This window comes from Tachysurus fulvidraco, chromosome 1, assembly GCF_022655615.1.
Source record: "Tachysurus fulvidraco isolate hzauxx_2018 chromosome 1, HZAU_PFXX_2.0, whole genome shotgun sequence".
In the NCBI taxonomy this organism is placed as follows: domain Eukaryota; kingdom Metazoa; phylum Chordata; class Actinopteri; order Siluriformes; family Bagridae; genus Tachysurus; species Tachysurus fulvidraco.
The window spans coordinates 17124870-17142369 of record NC_062518.1 but is presented as its reverse complement, the minus strand read 5'-3'; the positions used below and the strand labels follow the sequence as shown (position 1 = coordinate 17142369).

At 43.2% G+C, this 17500-nt stretch overlaps 4 protein-coding genes across 11 annotated transcripts in view; 1 reads left to right on the top strand and 3 right to left on the bottom strand.

The window, feature by feature from the left end:
* Positions 1–5488, bottom strand: part of LOC113649227 — a 5742-nt gene extending 254 nt beyond the window's left edge. Inside the window, exons 1-3 of one of the 6 annotated variants that reach the window (XR_007140160.1) lie at positions 5243–5488; positions 1086–1113; positions 1–696 (exon numbers count right to left, since the gene is read on the bottom strand). The exon at positions 1–696 is cut by the window's left edge and continues 254 nt beyond it. Coding sequence is in view for 5 of the 6 variants with exons in the window: in XM_047811396.1 (XP_047667352.1) it covers positions 1790–2395 (606 nt within the window). In the remaining variant the exon portion in view is untranslated. Of the gene's footprint in view, positions 697–1085; positions 1114–1480; positions 3919–3993; positions 4158–4383; positions 4520–5242 lie in introns of those variants that run through there. The other 5 variants (XM_047811396.1, XM_047811403.1, XM_047811397.1 and 2 more) reach the window with 5 other exon arrangements.
* Positions 4524–7518, top strand: si:ch211-246m6.4 (transcription factor 15). Of its 2 annotated transcripts, none has more exons than XM_027156897.2 (2): positions 4524–5112; positions 6462–7518. In XM_027156897.2, exons 1-2 carry the CDS (start codon positions 4524–4526, stop codon positions 6704–6706), a joined length of 834 nt encoding a protein of 277 aa, XP_027012698.2. In that variant the 3' UTR covers positions 6707–7518. The 2 variants fall into 2 exon arrangements, with proteins under 2 accessions (XP_027012698.2, XP_027012699.1); XM_027156898.2 differs by having other exon boundaries at positions 4524–5057; positions 6462–6641.
* Positions 7519–8434: 916 nt separating this feature from the next.
* bzw1a (basic leucine zipper and W2 domains 1a) lies at positions 8435–14349 on the bottom strand. The gene is made up of 12 exons (XM_027156896.2): positions 14202–14349; positions 12917–12989; positions 12647–12823; positions 12425–12519; positions 11930–11995; positions 11540–11675; positions 10441–10550; positions 10087–10257; positions 9838–9984; positions 9612–9750; positions 9276–9398; positions 8435–9024 (listed from the first exon to the last, which is right to left on the bottom strand). Exons 2-12 carry the CDS (start codon positions 12978–12980, stop codon positions 8993–8995), a joined length of 1260 nt encoding a protein of 419 aa, XP_027012697.1. The 5' UTR covers positions 12981–12989; positions 14202–14349; the 3' UTR covers positions 8435–8992.
* A 427-nt stretch (positions 14350–14776) lies between these two features.
* aox6 (aldehyde oxidase 6) overlaps positions 14777–17500 on the bottom strand; it is an 18326-nt gene continuing 15602 nt past the window's right edge. The window contains exons 28-35 of one of the 2 annotated variants that reach the window (XM_027156894.2): positions 17383–17500; positions 17032–17106; positions 16895–16947; positions 16634–16748; positions 16455–16520; positions 16011–16199; positions 15677–15844; positions 14777–15500 (exon numbers count right to left, since the gene is read on the bottom strand). The exon at positions 17383–17500 is cut by the window's right edge and continues 11 nt beyond it. In XM_027156894.2, the coding sequence (XP_027012695.2) occupies positions 15447–15500; positions 15677–15844; positions 16011–16199; positions 16455–16520; positions 16634–16748; positions 16895–16947; positions 17032–17106; positions 17383–17500 (838 nt within the window). In that variant the 3' untranslated portion in view covers positions 14777–15446. Of the gene's footprint in view, positions 15501–15676; positions 15845–16010; positions 16200–16454; positions 16521–16633; positions 16749–16866; positions 16948–17031; positions 17107–17382 lie in introns of those variants that run through there. The other variant, XM_047811376.1, reaches the window with a different exon arrangement.

The following is a 17500-nucleotide window of genomic DNA, read 5'->3' as shown; positions in this document are numbered from 1 at the left end:
GACTCACTAACATCAGCACATTAGCAGAGACTAGCTGATGTTTCTAACCTTAAGAACTATTGCTGAAGGCTGAAGTAGGGGGCGGAGCCTGTAAAGAAGATTTCTTATCACAAGTGGCTGATTGATGATTAAAGGGTTTATATTATTTATTTACAGTAAGACGTGTATTACCCAGGATGCACCGAGTGTTGTTCTCTGTCAGCTCTCTGTCTGTGTGTGTGTGTGTGTGTGTGTAATACACACTAAATAAAATATTGTGTCTGTGTTTAAAAAGTGAATATTAATACTTGATGGTGAAAAACAGTGATTTGAGTAAATATCCTTCAAAGGGAGTTGAAAAAATAAAGAGAATATAGATAAAGGAGTGAGAGCTGGAAGAATAAATCACATTAGAGAGAGAAATATATAACGCATTCATTCTTGTCTTTTCCAGTTGTTCACATACAGAGGCACACATTACAATTCTATTTTTTTTATTTCTCAGTATTACACTGACATCTGGTGGCGAATTACAGACACTGCTTCTTCTACTTTTTGTCTTTTCGCATTACGGGTCACCATCATCTGAGATCCTGACTTTGTCTTCATTCATCATCATCCTCTTCTCTCACACCAATAACCTTCATGTCCTCATTTAACACATCCACATATCTCCTCTGTGTCCTTCCTCTTGATGTGCTCGTCCCTAATCCTGTCCTAAAGAGAACATCATCATCATCCTCATGAATCAGAGACACAGAAAAAAAAGTTTCTATCAGAAATAGAAGTAGTCAGATCATTTGACTCATGTCACAGACAGGAGCCGACTCACTCGACTCGTTATGGCACAAGTCTGAATTACAATCCTAAATGGTCATTAAGTGACGTTTGGCCTAATGAACAAGGCTCTGTGTGTCTCATGAGGAAGATTTAACACCCAGCTGAGAGCCAAACACACTAATGACTCACACTAATAAACACAATGTGTTTGTAAAAAGTTTTAAATACTGCACATATCTAATAAAAGATGAATATTAATAAACTTACATATATAAATATGTGTAAGCCACTATGATAAGTATTACAATAAAAATGTAAATAGTTACATTATTTGAGGGGTGGCGTTGTCTTCATCTACAAACAAACAAACAAACAAACAAACTGCTTACAGGTGAGTCGACTCACATAATCGTTCATCTAAATGAGCCGATTCGTTCACAAGCTCATCACTGTTAGTAACAATAAAATGATCAGCGCTGAGACACTAAAACGTGTGTGACGTGTGTGAGTGCATTCATATCGTTTATGTACCATAGATAATGAAGCTAAAGAATCTTCATCTAAATATAAAGGATTAAACATTTTATTTTACATACATTAACATACACTGGAATTAATAAACCTCGTGTAGTGTGTGTGTGTGTGTGTGTGTGTGTGTGTGTGTGTGTGTGTGTGTGTGTGTGTGTGTGTGTGTGTGTGTGTGTGTGTGTGGTGTTATTGCTACTGTGAGTAATTATACCGGTTAAACAGTTTCACACTCATCTTTTCAAGGAGGAAGTAAAAAAATCGCGCTCAGTGATGACGTCACAGTAAAAGTGCGATTAGGATTTTTTTTTTTATTCACTTTGGTACAAGTTACACCTGTAAGTGATGTGTTTAAGGTTATCAACGCAGAGAGAGAGAGAGAGAGAGAGAGAGAGAGAGAGAGAGAGAGACTTTTCCAATCCATTATTTGCACAAGTCATGTAAAAAAAACAACAACCAGTCTCTGTATACTGATAGTCCATCAGCTGAACACACTCTTCAGATGTTAGGGAGGACGTCCAGTGGTGAAAGAGTTAAGCAATCCCATACACGCTGCCAGGTCCTCCACCTTCGACAGGTCAGCTCCCAAGATGTTCACGAGCTTCCAGAGTGTCACGATGCCTGCTGAGATAAGAGTCCTGGAGAGTGCAGAGATGGCCACACTGGAGATGTCCAAGCGTCCACCATACACCAGAGGCTCCTCCAGCAGCCAGTACAGTGTTCCACTGCCTTTGTTCTGTTTTTTAAAAAAGTTCCAGATTTTAAACATGCCATGATAAAACACTGGTAATCCAGAAACCTCCGGTTTTTTGGTGTCCATTAAAAACAAAGTCCAGTCCAGCCCCAGTCCTCCAACTGCTCTCCATGCAACTGCTCTCCAGGCTGCTGCTTTCCATACTGTCTCTATATCCAGTGAAGGTGGAATGCTGCTGCTCTGCTGACTAGCTGGACCAGCACGATCCGAGGGATGCAGTGTAGACCATCCCAGAAGAAGTCCACCAGCAGGGCCTGAATGCGGTTTGGCAACAAATCCACGCATGCCAGCTTGTGCTAGAGGGACGACGGGGCGAGGTTGTTGATGACCAGCGTTCGCACCCTGTAGGACATCCATGGGACCAGCCGCTTCCACCTGCTCAGTCTGCCCTTCACATGCTCTACAGTGCCGTCCGAGTATTTAAGTAAAAACTGCCTCTAGCACATCCTGCCCTATAACTGTCCAAAAAGCCTTGTAGAACTCAACAGGGAGACCATCTGGCGCCCGTCCGTTCTCCATCCACTGGAGAGCCTCATGAAGCTCTCCCAGCGTTAGCTCCCTGTCCAACTCCCTGGCCGTTTGCTCAGAGAGCTTATCAGGTCCATGAGGACGTTCTCCTCCACCGTCTGTACCCCTGACTGCTCACTGCTGTACAACTTCACGTAGAAGCTTGATGTTTGCCTGCGAATTTCAGTGGGCTCTGTTAAGAGATCCCCTGATTCTGTTCGCAAAGCATTTCTGAATCTTTTCTGTCCATTCTTTTGCTCTACACTAAAGAAAAATTTAGGTGGAGCATCCATCTCATTCGCACTTTGGAGTTTTCAGAGATCTAACAATGTCTCTTGTGACATCGAGAATGTACTGTTGACAAAAATCTTTCATTTGTGTCTTAGTCACATCCCACCCCTGCTGTAATGAGCTAAAAGCTGCCTTCTCAGATTTAAAACAATTCCATAAATAAGTAAAAGACTCTCTAAAATAAGTGTCTTCTAAAAATGCCAGTAGACACTCAGGCTTTACATTCTCTTTACTTATAGTACACTGTACCGTACTGTGATCAGAGATACCTACTGGAACAATAAAACAAACAAACAAAAAAAAAGCCAGCTGATGTTTAAAACCATAAAAACGATCTGATCTTGCCAGGGAGAGCGAGTTATCTATGGCGTGGGCCCATGTGTACTGTCTCTTTGTCTTATTAAAAGTTCTCCATATATCACGTAACTCGTGGGCCTCCATCATCTCCCACAGACGCTTACGGGAAGCCACATGAGGTTCTGCATGGTTCCGGTCTAAAATATCTATAGTACAGTTAAAATCTCCACCCAAAATGAAAATGTCACCAGTGTTGCAGTTAGCAATAACAGTGTTGCGTTTATTTTAATAAAACCATCTTCTCCACTGCATTGGTGAGAGCGAACACACACTTTCAGTCAAACAGGAACAATGAATAACATTGTGAGTAAACAACAAGGCGACTCCACCACGGAGTGTTGTGTTATGGTCTGGAAGAAAATGTTCTCCTGTCACTTAGTTGTTCTCAGAAATTCCTTTATATCTTCAGACTAGTGAACCACATTTAACTGAACTTCCTGAGAAGCAAAGTGACCTGTGTGGGTGTAGTGACGAGTGTTTCCAAGCAGCAGCTCTGCACCTCCACAAGCAGCTCCAGCCTTTCTTTTCCAAGCAGCAGGTCCTCTCCCGGTCCGGTTTAGCCAAGCCGGCCGTTTCTTGATTTGTTTCAGTGTCACTGACGCTCTCCAGGGTCAGTTCAGCTGAGCGGGGCTTCACCGAGGTTGGTTCAGACAAGCATGGTTTGTCCGAGGCTGGTGTAGCTTCAAGCCTGAACAAGATGCCCTATTTTTCCACATTTAAAACACCTAATGTCAGCATCAGAAGAAAAAGATATTGTGGTCAAAAACACTAAATTTATAAACAGCATTTAGTTATTTTACCTTCCTTAAAATCATAAAAAACACTTCTAATAGATACCAGGTGTTTGACCAGTGGAGACTTACATGCCAGAGTGGAGAGAGAGAGAGAGAGAGAGAGAGAGAGAGAGAGAGAGAGAGAGAGAGAGAGAGAGACAGACAGACAGACAGACAGACAGACAGACAGACAGACAAGGAGAGAGACAGACAGACAGACACAGAGAGACAGACAGACAAGGAGAGAGAAACAGACAGACAGAGAGAGAGACAGACAGACAGAGAGAGACAGACAGACAGACAGACAGAGAGAGACTAAATATTATATATTAATAAAAAAATTATTAATAATGATTATGCAATAATACTTGTGCTTGTTTATAAATACACCCCCAAACACCCACACCCCCCCCACACCTCCGGGCTCCACCTGTCCCTCCCGGTGGTGTTCAGAGTCCCAGTAAGGATTCGTTATGCCAGCTATGGCACGCGCGAGCGACGAAGCACTGGATCCGCGTGCTATTTTCACCGCGCATTAAAGCGGCAGCTGCAGTATTATGGGGAGCCACGAGCTCCAGTCGTGCACAGCGGGCACGGTCAGCTCTCCGTCTCTCTGCGTCATGAAGTCTACCGAGAACGCGATCTTTCACGGGCGCGAGCCTCCCTCGGACCCGGACAGCGGCAGCGAGAGCTCTTCGGAGAAGTGGACGGAGACGGAGGGTGTGAGTGAGCGAGCGCGTGCGCTCTCCGTTACCGGGGCCAGCAGCAGCAGCAGGCTCAGGCTCGTGGGTGTGAGCAAACAGCGGCAGGCGGCGAACGCGCGCGAGCGGGACCGCACTCACAGCGTCAACACGGCGTTCAGCGCCCTGCGCACGCTCATCCCGACCGAGCCCGCCGACCGGAAGCTATCCAAGATCGAGACACTGCGTCTGGCCTCCAGCTACATCGCGCACCTCGCCAACGTCCTGCTGCTCGCCGAGAGTGGAGGAGACGGACCGCCGTGCGCGCGACACCGAGAGGCCCTCGTGCACGGCAGCGGGAGCGCGCTCAGACCCATTTGCACCTTTTGCCTCGGAAATCAGAGGAGAATGGTGAGTGAAGAGGAGGGGAGCTGCTGTCAAGTAATCATTCCCGGGCAGAAAAACGGTGCGTGCGTGCAGTTTGCGTTGTGGTGGGTTTCTGTGGGTGCTCCGGGTTCCAGGACAGGTTTATACACAAACTGTTTATACACAAACTTCTTTACTTTTAGCAAATCTTTCTATACACTACTGTTTACCTTTCAGAGTGTAGTTTGGTGTTTGGGTTGCCATGTTGTGCAGTAAATCTGTTCTCAGGTCTGATTTGTGGACTTGCTGCCTCTTAGAGTTTCATGTTGCTCTAACACACCTGTCCTGAGAGCTGATGTGTGGAGTCAGGTGTGTTAGAGCAACAACCACAGTCCTAATGCCCTTCACACTGACCTCCGGGCAACAGACACACATCTGAAACACACACCGGACCAATCGGATCAATACCAGTTGTGTTGTGTGTTTTACATATATCTAACTATTTAAGGATCTTTTCTAAAGCAGTCTCAGGAAATGGGGTCTGATAAGCTGAGTTGTATCATGTGACCTGTGACAGACACTTAAAGCTTTTATACACATAAATAATGACAGGATGGCAGGAGAAGTAGGAGCAGGAGCTGGAGTGGGAGTTTGTTAGTCTCTAATTGGCCAAAGCAGGGGCTTGAGCACTCCAGAGGGCTGGTGTAGAATCTCAGGTTGCATCAAACAGGAGCTTGTGTCTCATAAAGGCCAGAGAAGGATTCTGTTGGTCTCAGGATAAACTAAGCAGAAGTTTGGGACAAAGGTTGGGTTGAATAGGACCTTGTGGGCCTATAAACTCACCAGGAGCTTGTGAGCCTCTGGATGGAAAAAGCAGGAGATTAAGGCTTATTAGGTGGAGAAAGATGGAGGAGTTTAGTGCTCCATGAACCAACTTCTTTGCATTGCTTAAGGACAGAATGTTCCTTTTATCTTGGCAATATTCCAGAGATATTATGGGTTACGTGAGAATGGTTGCGTTCAGGCAGCTTCAGGCCGAGTGTGAGAAAATCATCGGACGTGTAGTGTTTATTGTTGCTAAGACAACTTGCTAAGCCAGTGATTTGTTGTAGCAGATATTTATAACCAAGTGTCAGCAGCAGAGCAGCGAAAACCAACGACAAGCTTCAGAATAACGAGTCACATACAAACAAAAAAAAAAAAACAGCAGACCAAAGACCGAGCCTTGAGGAACCATCCACACTTTACTTACAGACAGATCCCAGTTTATACCCACATCCTGTCACATGAGAGCGAAACCAGGTGCTTTCACACACACACACAATTCTCCAGGTTTTAAAGAGATTTATATGCTGTTGAAATCTGCACTATAAACTCTGGAGAGAGGAACACACACACAGCATTTGTTTGAGTACATACACAAATGATGTTTTTGGTGTGTGTTCACAGATTCGAGCCAGCGAGAATCCAGGTGTGTGAGAATCCTCGTCCTGCTCGAGCAGCTTCATGTTTACACAAAGACTTTAAATTCACCTCAAAGGGACAGAAGTCTTGCTGTATATTTTCTTTCAAAACCTCCAAAAATGAGGACAGAGGAAGAAAAGACCCATGATGAGATGCACTTTTCCCCCTGCGTTTACAAACGTGTGTGTGTCCTTGTGTTTCTTAGTGAATGTAACCGGAGCCTTGTGTAAGAGCAGCACCTGGCAAGGGGTTATTTCAGAAGCCTGGACGAGCTTCTTAAACACCACAGTGTGTGTGTGTGTATGTATATCCCTCATGTGCCACATGACAGTAACCCAAGCCCTTGTGTGCTGCAGCGGTTGCTGTCAGTAGGCGACAATGATTCGGGTTGCCATATTGGATGATTTTACACCAATCTGTGAAAAGAGTGGTCGTTATACAGAATGCAGCCTGAAGGCAAAAGGCTAAAGCTGTAATGAAAAAGTAACAGTACACAGAAAAAAAAAAAGATAAATTGAAACTTGGATAAAATCGTGAAGTTCAGTAAATCAGAATGTCACGATTCCTTCATACAGACATTATACTTTTGTATAAATAATGTAAAGACGGTGCAGTGCATTGTGGGTAAAACCCACTTAATGATGAAAAGCATGTTCTCAGGAGTCACACAGTGACATTTTGACCTTCGTTTGCTCTGAAGGTTTTAAAGCTACATGATAAACATTACATCAGGTTATTGAAATCAAGACACGCCTCAACCTCGTAAATCATCAGGATGTTTACTTTCACACTTTGCACGCCCCAAACCCGTGATCACCGCAGTCCTTTCCCCCTGATAAGTACAAACACAGATCACTACTGTCGTTCACACAGTGTGTACAAAAGTGTGTGTGTGTGTGTCTTGGCCTACCTCTAATGAGCTCAGCAGGGAGTGTTTAATCCTCAACCTACTTGAACTTTGAACCTTTGCACATGAGCATGTGAAAAGCTGCTATTGAACAATAATGTATTTTTTGTACAATAAATGAACTTTGTAGTCGTGTGATCGTTTTACATTTGGGGGCGGGAAAGATTTAAAGTGAGAAATTCCTGACTCGGAACCACCGAGTGGACAGAAGAGGAATATTGATTATATTAAAATGCACTCACACTGATCCATATTTTCCAGGGCACCACATGTACAACAGCAGAAACATCTAAAACCTGTTACTGAACTGTGACTAGAAGCTTAACATGAAGGAAGGAGTCTTCAATAGCAGCACATTGCACCATCACATCCAAAGCTGCAACTAAACTTCATCAAAACACATGTGTTTAACAAGCTGCATTGTGTCTTAAGGCCTTTTTACACCTGGTCACTTCCAGCGTTTTCTGTGGTCAGAGCTACCCGATGGTAAAAAGTCCATAAAATAGATCAGCATTTTGGGCGGGAGCAGAAAGATCGGATCAATGTCCGAGTCGCGTTCATGTGGCCTGATGTAAACGGACCAGTTTTAACAAATCAGACAGCTATCGGATCAGAGACAACACATGAAGTGACCGGGTGTAAAAAGGCCCTATAACAATTGGAGAAAAAAAGTTGCTGCTGATGGAAAGACTCTGTATGGCTGCTAGAACACAACAGGAAGTAGATTTTTACCTTCACACTGTGGTCACTGGGTCAGTGCTGATCAGCATTGATCAGGGGTTTAATCCAAGCCTCAGACTAAAGAGAGTCGCTGTGTGCAGCTCCACATGGGACGGTTTTACTAAAGCACACTGAGCAACAGTCTGTTACATGTCACGTGACCAAAGATCATTAAACTTTAGGAACGAGATACAAACAAGAAAGCCAGAAGACAAAATACCTGCTGAGGGACAAACGCTTTCTCCCAGAACAATAAAGCCACATGACACCCACTTGTCCGGATAAAAGTGATCATGTGACTCATTTAAACATTAAAAAAAAACCAAGACTATTTAAGAGGCACTTTAATTTCTCATTTTTATTTCTTTAAAAAAAGGTCAACAGGATTAAAGAAATCTGAGAAAACCAAAAAGTCAGGTGTCTTTGAAAGGACAACTAGCTGAAGACTAGTTGAAGCTAGATGTTTTTACAGAGAGTCAGGGCTTTAAACAGGGTCATCTTTCACTCATGGGTCCAATCCACAGTCATGATGGTGAGGTTTTAAATCGCATTCAGTCAAATGAGGCCAAAAAACAAAAAAAAAGGAATGTAAAATTGAGAGTGATCGTGTAACTACAAAAAGAAATTACAAAAAGGAAATAAATCTGGTTGGCCAATTCACGATCTGTGTTTAAAGTGTAAACCTTAAGATCAGATACAAAAACAAATCTGTTAAAAGTAACCATTAGAAAGCCCTTAAATGACATCTAAAGTGTTATGATTTTGAAGAGGGGGCAAGAATATAGAATTTAAAAAAAAAAAAAAAAAAAAAAAGGAAAATTTGGTAGAGGGGTTAAAGTAAAACCATTTGTAACAAACATTCTGCTAGTTCAGCAGTGGCTGAAGCATCTCAGTCTCCCTCCTCCTCATCAGATTCAGACTCTGAAACAAACAAAAACCCTCATTTTACATGTGCAGGCGGAAGCAGATTCAGTTAAAAAAGATAAAACCACCACTAGATTAGACGACAGATCTCAGTCACTCATCCAGTACTCTTATTAAAACGTCAGTATCGCCACAGCAGTCAGAGTGATGTTCAGGGTTCATGGTGAGGATTAAGGTCACAGAGCTAAAATTACAGCATGCTGAAGACTAGACTGCACTGTGTGTGTGAGAGAGTAGACATGCATTACCTTCCTCTGCATTCTTCAGCCACTCCACAAACTTCTTCATTTGCTCCAGGAAGACACTCTTGCCCTTGGCCAACTGCCCTTCTGTGTACCACTTCAGAATGGCTTCCTCACTCAGAACATCAGCTGACCACCACAAACACACACAGTCAAGGTTTTTGAGGCATGAGGCAGAACTGTAGTGTGTACACAAGGCTGTACAGTAAACACCTAGAGCTTGATGGAGAACGGCTCAGAGCTTCACTTTAGTTTAAAGAAGACCAGAAAGAGCAATAAACTAAAAATCCGTGACTTCACAAATCATCTTCACTTCTCACTCTGCAGCTAGACAACACACACCTTTGTAGAGCAGCACCACAATCTTCTGGAAGGCCTTCATGAAGTGGATGTTGTCGTAGCAGTACTCCTGGATCTTCAGGAGCAGAGTGAGTTCAGACAGGCCTTGTGTCGTGAAGGCGTTCAGCAGCGGGCTGTATTGCTGCAACAGGCACAAGGAAAGTCACAAGTCTGTCCCCTTGAAGGAGCCGTTTCCATAGAAACACAAACAAGCTCGTAGTTCTCGTACCTTCAAGTGTTTGATGGCTTGTTCTGTGACGAGCTCCTCTTTCTTGTTCCACTCCACGGAGCTCATGACACTTGTCCATACGATGCCAATCATGGTCTGCTCAGAGATACTGGTCTTCTTCATCTCCTCGCGCACGTATCCGATCATCTGCAGCGTAACAGAGGGACGGAGTGAACACTAAATGGCTGCAACCCTGAACAGAGCGTTCCTACATAGATAGGCACGGAACGAGTGTGATTAATTACTCACGTCTTTGAGGGTCTCTCCACGTGCCATCTGCTCTTGCAGCTCTTTCTGCAGCTCCTTGCGAGCGCCGATGGACTGCTGATTGCGAGCAAAATCAGAGAGCTCCTTCAAACCGGCATCTGTGAAGTATTTGGAGAAGTGCTCGCAGCTCCGCTTGTTAGCCGGAAAGAGCTCCTGTATGATAAAATAAATAAATAAATTTCCAGACAGATCAGACGTGCACAGTGAAAGCACCAAAGAGCTATAATAAGTAGTGAGGTGAGCGTCTAAGGACGAGGTCATGGTTGGGCTTCAGGCACATCCTCTCAGAACTACCATACAGCAGGTTACCCTCTTAAAGCAGCGTGTAAACTTTACCATCAGCCTGTTGTCCATGCCGACTTTACGCAGACTGGCGGCGACCGAGTTGATGTCCTTCTCATTGATCCAAGATTTGAACAGTTTGACGGCGAAGGCAGCAGAAACACCTGTAACACACAATTATATTCAACGCTAGTTAGGGCCTGAGCAACAAATGGTGCGAAGCCCTATTGCTCGTTTTTGCTCGGGTCTTCTATCCAAGGCAAAAAACGTCTTATTGTGAGGACACGTGGTGTGTATGTTCGGCCAAGGATTCCGATCGCATCGATGTGCTTATTGTGAGTCCCGGGTATAGCGCCACCAACAGGCCCCAGGAAGTGTGTCAGTCACAAAGGTGAATTTTTTTCACAGTTGCATGCAAATTAACTTTTAAATACTCCTCCTAGAGGATTCATGCGATTGAATCTAATACAAAATTGCGAAGGGATTTTTGATCTCAAACACCGTTGCCATGCATCGTGTCAAAGTTTTATTTCAGGCATATTTAAGGCTTTTGGTGTTCTTAGAGTAACTTGAAATTTGACACGTACATCACATTTGTTGGCTGTTAAGTGTGGACAAAAAAAGTCAGACAAAGGTGTGTCTCTTAAGTGGCTCACTAGCACCTCCGTTTGTCTAAAATGTGGGGTTTCATTTACCTACAGTCCCCAAATGGGTCAGTAACAACATTAAATAGTCCACTGACATTTACCCACTTGATGCACTTGCCCACTGTGCATTGTTTTCTGGGAGGCACCGTACAGCGATAAAAAAAAAAAAGTCTGAGGGCCGCCATCGCTGCTTGTAGCTATATTTCTTTGATATTACACAAACATGTTGCCTCTTACGACTAGTGTGGATGAAAAGGTGTAGAGTCACGGTGATGGAGGATATCATCATCTGTAGATGCTAAAGCACAGCAATTAGATCCTGACTACATGCAGTGAATCTGGTTACTATATTTCGCACTTAATTATTTAGAAACCCCTCAATAAAGGACTGAACATTGGTTTCTTTAAAACAGAAGAAGTGACCTGAAGTAATAGGGACATTAAGTTCTGGGAGATTGTAACTACTTCTGTTAGCTGTGATAGACACTAATGGTTGGTCTGGTTACCTTCTTTGACCAGGTTCTCGTTGAAGAGGCTGCTCAGGATGGAAGCGGATATATTCCCATTGGCCAACAGGATGCCAGTCAGCATGGCCAGCTTGTTACGCTCAGACTCTGTGAAGCCTTTTAAAAACAGCAGCAGCTAGAGAGAGAGAGGCGTTAGTGTCAGCACCCGTAGTAAACAAAGTATTCTCTACTTCTGTACAATGTGATTAGAGGAGACAGACATGTATCATCTCCACTGCACTGAAGATAGAAGTTACACCAAGATTTACAGAATTGATCCAAGACAAAATGTTCAGGAACATTAGACATGTTTAACTTGATAACAGTGTTATTTATAAAAATAAAAATAAAAAGGGGGGGGGGGGCTAGAGAGCGAGTCAAACATCTCACCTTCTTTATCTCCTCCTCAAACCCTTTCTCCAAGTACTTGTACCGCCTGATCAGCTTGTTAAAAACCTATACAAACACACACATGCATTACAACAAATCAGGACACTTCAACTATTACAGTTCTTACAAATGTCAAAACATGGCAAAATAAAAGAAACTGAAAGTTCCACAACTCTGGTTATGTCTAGAATACAACTAAAGGTCTGTAAACTTCGGTAACCGTAATGTGCATGATGACAGAACACGTTTTCCCTCTACCACAGCCACCGGTCAATCGAGCTACATTACTCAATGACACCCAGCTCCCCTTTTATAATCCCCTTTTAAATACATTCAATGTGGAACATCTCTCCTTACAGAAAACAGCCATAGCAACAATTCTCTTAATCTGTGGGTGTGGAGAATCTGCTGTACGAGTTCCCAGGAACAAGCCGTTACCATAGAAACGATAAAGTATTAGAGCATTACCAAAAACCATGATCTGCCTGTAATTACCTGAGCATAAGCTTGCATTGTCTCCAGGTCTTCATTTGCCGTGAAGAGACAGTACTCGGTACGAGTCAGGTCATCAGAAAGGGTCCCACCTGGAGCTACAGAGGAATAAAATTGGCATTTATTGGGTCTGCAAAGTAATGAGTAGTCAAGAAGAGCTATTGATAGAAAGCTGCTTCAGTGTACTGAGGAAGCAGAACAGAAGTAATGTGCAAGGTTCTCTACCCAGCATTCCACCGGCCACCAGGATGTCGAAGAGCGTCTCTGCATACCGGCGATAGTCAAGCTTAGCGCCAGAGGCATCGAGGAACTTCGCAACCGCGTCCAAATCAGTGCCAGTTTGGTTCAAGCCTTGCACAATACTTTCTTGAAACTGAGTAGGGTCAAATCTCTCCTTTTCATCTATTGAGAATGAACAGTGAAACGGTCAATCATGACAGAATCACTACCCAAAAAAAAAAAAAGAGGAAAAATGAAACCCAAACGGAAACGCACCTCTTTTCCGTGTTTTAAAACGCTGGCCGGTTAGCGTTGGCTTTTGCTGCTTTTGATTATTCATAAAAGACACCTAGTGATGGGAAAAGAGGAGGGGGTGTCACTGATCAATGGAGACTGGACATCACACTGCATCATGATTGGGATTTATAACAGGACCTTCAAAAAATGTACATTTTGAACATGCATGACCAGGTCAGAGTAAATAAAACTTATTCATGTTTATTAAGTGCATTTCTCTACATCCAGCATGAGCGATCTCAGGTGGACAATCTGAAAATCTAACAGTTGTAGACAGCATTTATCCATAACCCCCCCCCCCAACATCAATCCCCACTTGTCTCTACCGCCCCCCCACCCTTAACCCCACTCGTCTCCCCCCACTCATCCCTAACCCTATCCCCACCCACATTAAACCCCTCACCCCCACATTGTACCCCACTCATCCCTAACCCCATCCCCACCCACATTAAACCCCTCACCCCCACATTGTACCCCACTCATCCCTAACCCTATCCCCACCCACATTAAACCCCTCACCCCCACATTAAACCCCACACATCTGTAGGGTTTGTTACAGACGTCATTCATGTGGTCACTATTTTAAAGTGTCATTTAGGTCTCAACAACTGTCTAACATTACAGTTGATTACAGTAATACACAACAGACATAAAACCTAAAAAATCATAAATAAAAAGTACTTAATAGGGGACACAGCTCAGTTGTCGGATCACGTGACATCACTTCCGCTGAATGCTAACAGTTAACACGCAGTCGTTTTGATATTTATAACCTTTATATTAAAGCAGAACGTTATAAAATCTCAGCGATATTGCAAACTGGTAAAAACATTTAACACACAACACGGGATTAAAATGTGCGTTTATAATAAACGGTTTCCGCCGCTAGCTGCCCACGGCGCATGCGCAGTTCCGTTCGGACGCGTTGTAACAAAGCTGCAGCTGAACGGAGGCCTAAATCCGGCTGAGTGACACGGGCCGCTTCAACAGGCTCACGGTCACAACAACCGCACGGACACCGACCTGCTCTCTACATTAACTCACAGAACATTAATAAGGGCGGTCAAATAAACACGTATTTCTTTACCGATGCCTCTTAGCTAGCACGTTAGCAACAGGCAAGCTAACGAATTAGCAACAGACAGCTAACGCCTTAACCTATATAAAAAAAAGATGTATCCGCCATCTTACAGCCGCCGCACACACGTCGTTGTCTTACATTAATCTAACACACAGTGTCTGTGTAATACGGAGTAAAACTCACCGAAATGAATTCAAATTAAAACGGTCTTGGAACCAACAAACAAAGCGACACAAAGCAGTTCCGAACCCTTCTGACAAAATCCCCTCAGAGAACGCGTGAACATAACGCGCATGCGCAAGCTGCATAAAAAATGCGGACCAGTCCAAGTGTTAGAGGAAAGCGGGGGGCTCGTGTTTTATTTTTTATTCGACTTTTACTCAAGATGTAAAATAGAAAATCTTTTAAAGGGTATTTTAATATTCTCTAATAATAGCTCTCATCACCAGGTTAAAATATGTAAAACTAATTATATATCATAACACATAAGTCCATTTGTTGAATGTGACACCCCCTTCTTAATCTAACACGGTTGACTATTCTATTGTAATCACGCCTGAGGGCGAGTTATGATTTCTCAGTAATGGAGTCTGTGCTTTAACTCTTTACTGTTCATAATATTTAAGGTTTTATTTAAATTATGATGTTTTCATAGACAGCATCATCCACAATCCAATTTAGCACCTAATATAATAGCAGTTCCATTTGTAAAGAAATCTGAGAAAGAATAAAAGTTTCAAAATAATAAAAATAGAATGGAACATAAAACTGTATTATTTTAATCATCAAATATAATATACATAGCTTTATTAGCTTGGTTTATATAGCACTTATATACTCGCTCAATAACAGTACATGATATGTGATAAAAGATGTGATGTGTAATAGAACTGACTCAGATCTGATTGATCAGTAACTGAATAATCATTATTTATAGACCTGTTAGTCAGATGTCACATTTTGTCACATAGATGTGATTGTTCAGCACATACGTCTAATCATTTATCCAGTTAATTTCCAGTAGATCAGCACCTCGCGCCTCACCTGGATCTCATATCTATCTCACACTCAATCTCAATCATGTCTATCTCACACTCAATCTCAATCATGTCTATCTCACACTCAATCTCAATCATGTCTATCTCACACTCAATCTCAATCAGATCTATCTCTCTCAGATTCCATCTCAACCAGGTCTATCTCAGACTCAAATTAGGACATTTTTTTTTGCATACAGTATAACAAAGTATAGCGCAATGCTTCGATCATGTCAACGTTATATGTTAATGCCCTAACATCAACATCTGGGCAAAATATCTAATTAACAAATGTAATCATTTATTCAGTAATTTCCTTTGGTATATATGAAGCTCTGATATTTATTGGTTACAGTGATGTAATAAATTGATCAGAAAGGTGATCTGAGAATCAAGGCAGCTGCAGAGCCCACAGCTGTGGTGGTCCACGTCCTGTGTCTGGAATCTAGAAACAAAAAACAGAATCAGAAAAAAACAGTCAGAGTTGTGTGTGTGTGTGTGTGTGTGTGTGTGTGTGTGTGTGTGTTAGAGTTGTGTAGAAATGAGCACAGGTTCCAGCACTTTATTTACATGTCACACACTTCAGTGGAGCTGAAATGATTTTTGTGTGTGTGTTTGTACCATCTGTGTGAAGTGTGTGTTGCACGCGAGGCAGACTCGTTCTGGAGTAGCAGGGCTGTCGAAGGTGAAAGGTCCGGTTAAGCCCACATCCTTCCGTGCCTCCATTACAGCGTCTTTTATAGCATAGAACACAGAGCTTCCCAGGAAGAGTGTAGGTTCTCCGATACCCTGAAACACAACACCATTACCACCAGACTGACTGAAAGCAGAATCCATAAATATCTGTGTGTTATGGAGATGAGGTTCAGGGCATTTTATGAGCTTGGAGAAATTATTTGTCACCTTTGACCTAAAACAGGTGTGTGTCTGTGGTTTTGTAATGTTTCTGGAGTACCTTGGAGGAGTAGATGGCGTGCGGATTTTCAGATCCAGACAGCAGGTAAACGTTAAACTGCAGTGGGACGTCACACACAGCTGGGATCTTGTACTGAGCCGGACCTCGGGTGTAAAGAACCCCAGAGGGGGAAAAGTGCAGCTCCTCCATCGTGTAAAGGCCCAGACCTTGTATAAAGGCTCCCTCAATCTGACACACACAGATTTGTTATACAGAACCATATGGTGATATGGAGGGGTGTGTGTGTGTGTGTGAGTGAGTGTGTGTGAGAGTGTGTGTGTGTGTGTGTGTGTGTGTGTGTGTGTGTGAGTGAGAGTGTGTGAGTGTGTGCGAGTGAGAGAGTGTGTGTGTGAGTGAGAGTGAGAGAGTGTGTGTGTGAGTGAGAGTGAGTGTGTGTGAGTGTGTGTGTGTGAGTGAGAGAGAGAGTGTGTGTGTGTGTCTTACCTGGCCAATATCAATAGAGGGGTTTAAACTCCTCCCGATGTCGATAACAAGGTCTGTTCTTATAGTCTGTATAACACACACACACACACACAATGCATAAAATAACACATAAACATAAATGTAACATAAATAAAATGATTGTGTGTGTGTGTGTGTGTGAGCGTGTGTGTGAGCGAGACCCTGTATTCTCCTGACAGACAGTCAAGCTCCACCTCACTGCAGCAGGCTCCATAGGTGAAGTATGCGTACGGTCGTCCCTCCTGTTTCTCCCAGTCCATTCCTGTATCGTGACCTCTGACACGTGACACAGGATCAGACGTTTACCACCTTTACACTCTCACGTCAGTTAGAGGTTAAAGATTTCATACAGAATTAAAATAATTTAAACATTATAACATTATACTTTAATAACCTTTGTGTGTGTGTGTGTGTGTGTACACCTGTAGAATCCAGTAGCTGACAGGCTGATTTTCTCCAAGAATGCTCTTTTAATCTACAAACCAAAACCAAATGAATCGTCATGACACTAAAACAGTGTTTCATCTTTTTTTCATTGATCTCCTCCATGTGACATTACCCAGCTCTGCCACGGGCCCTCGGGGGTCTTCTGTCTGATCGGCTCGAGACGCTTGTACAGAGTTTGACACGCATCCTGAAAACACAACACACACACACACACACACACACACACAGACACATACAGACACACACAGACACACAGACACTGATGCTGAGAAACACTGAGTACAGACAGTAAGTGAGCTCAGGGTGGAGGTGTGAGTGTGAGGAGACGAAGCTCACAGCACTGTGTGTAGAATTAAATCATACAGAAACCACATGATCGCAAATATTTCAGTGTTTTATAAATGGAATAAAATAAAGATACATTCAATGATTAATAAACTATGAATTAGTGTGTGTGTGTTACCCTGACAGCCATTCCGTTAGCGTCAGTGCCGAATGATCCAGCAGATGGACACGTGTTTGGCACGGAGCTCGTACACGTCTCAGAAATGTGGATCAGAGACAGCGGGATATTCAGCTCT

Bases quoted from the DNA above. Each gene is read 5' to 3' on its own strand.
- si:ch211-246m6.4 (XM_027156897.2), top strand. From the start codon at position 4,524: ATGGGGAGCCACGAGCTCCAGTCGTGCACAGCGGGCACGGTCAGCTCT. The intron at 5,113-6,461 runs GTGCGTGCGTGC...GTGTGTTCACAG, and splicing joins CATTCCCGGGCAGAAAAACG to ATTCGAGCCAGCGAGAATCC.
- bzw1a (XM_027156896.2), bottom strand. From the start codon at position 12,980: ATGAATAATCAAAAGCAGCAAAAGCCAACGCTAACCGGCCAGCGTTTT. The intron at 11,996-12,424 runs GTAATTACAGGC...GTGTTTGTATAG, and splicing joins CAATGCAAGCTTATGCTCAG to GTTTTTAACAAGCTGATCAG. The intron at 10,551-11,539 runs GTAACCAGACCA...TGTGTGTTACAG, and splicing joins CGAGAACCTGGTCAAAGAAG to GTGTTTCTGCTGCCTTCGCC.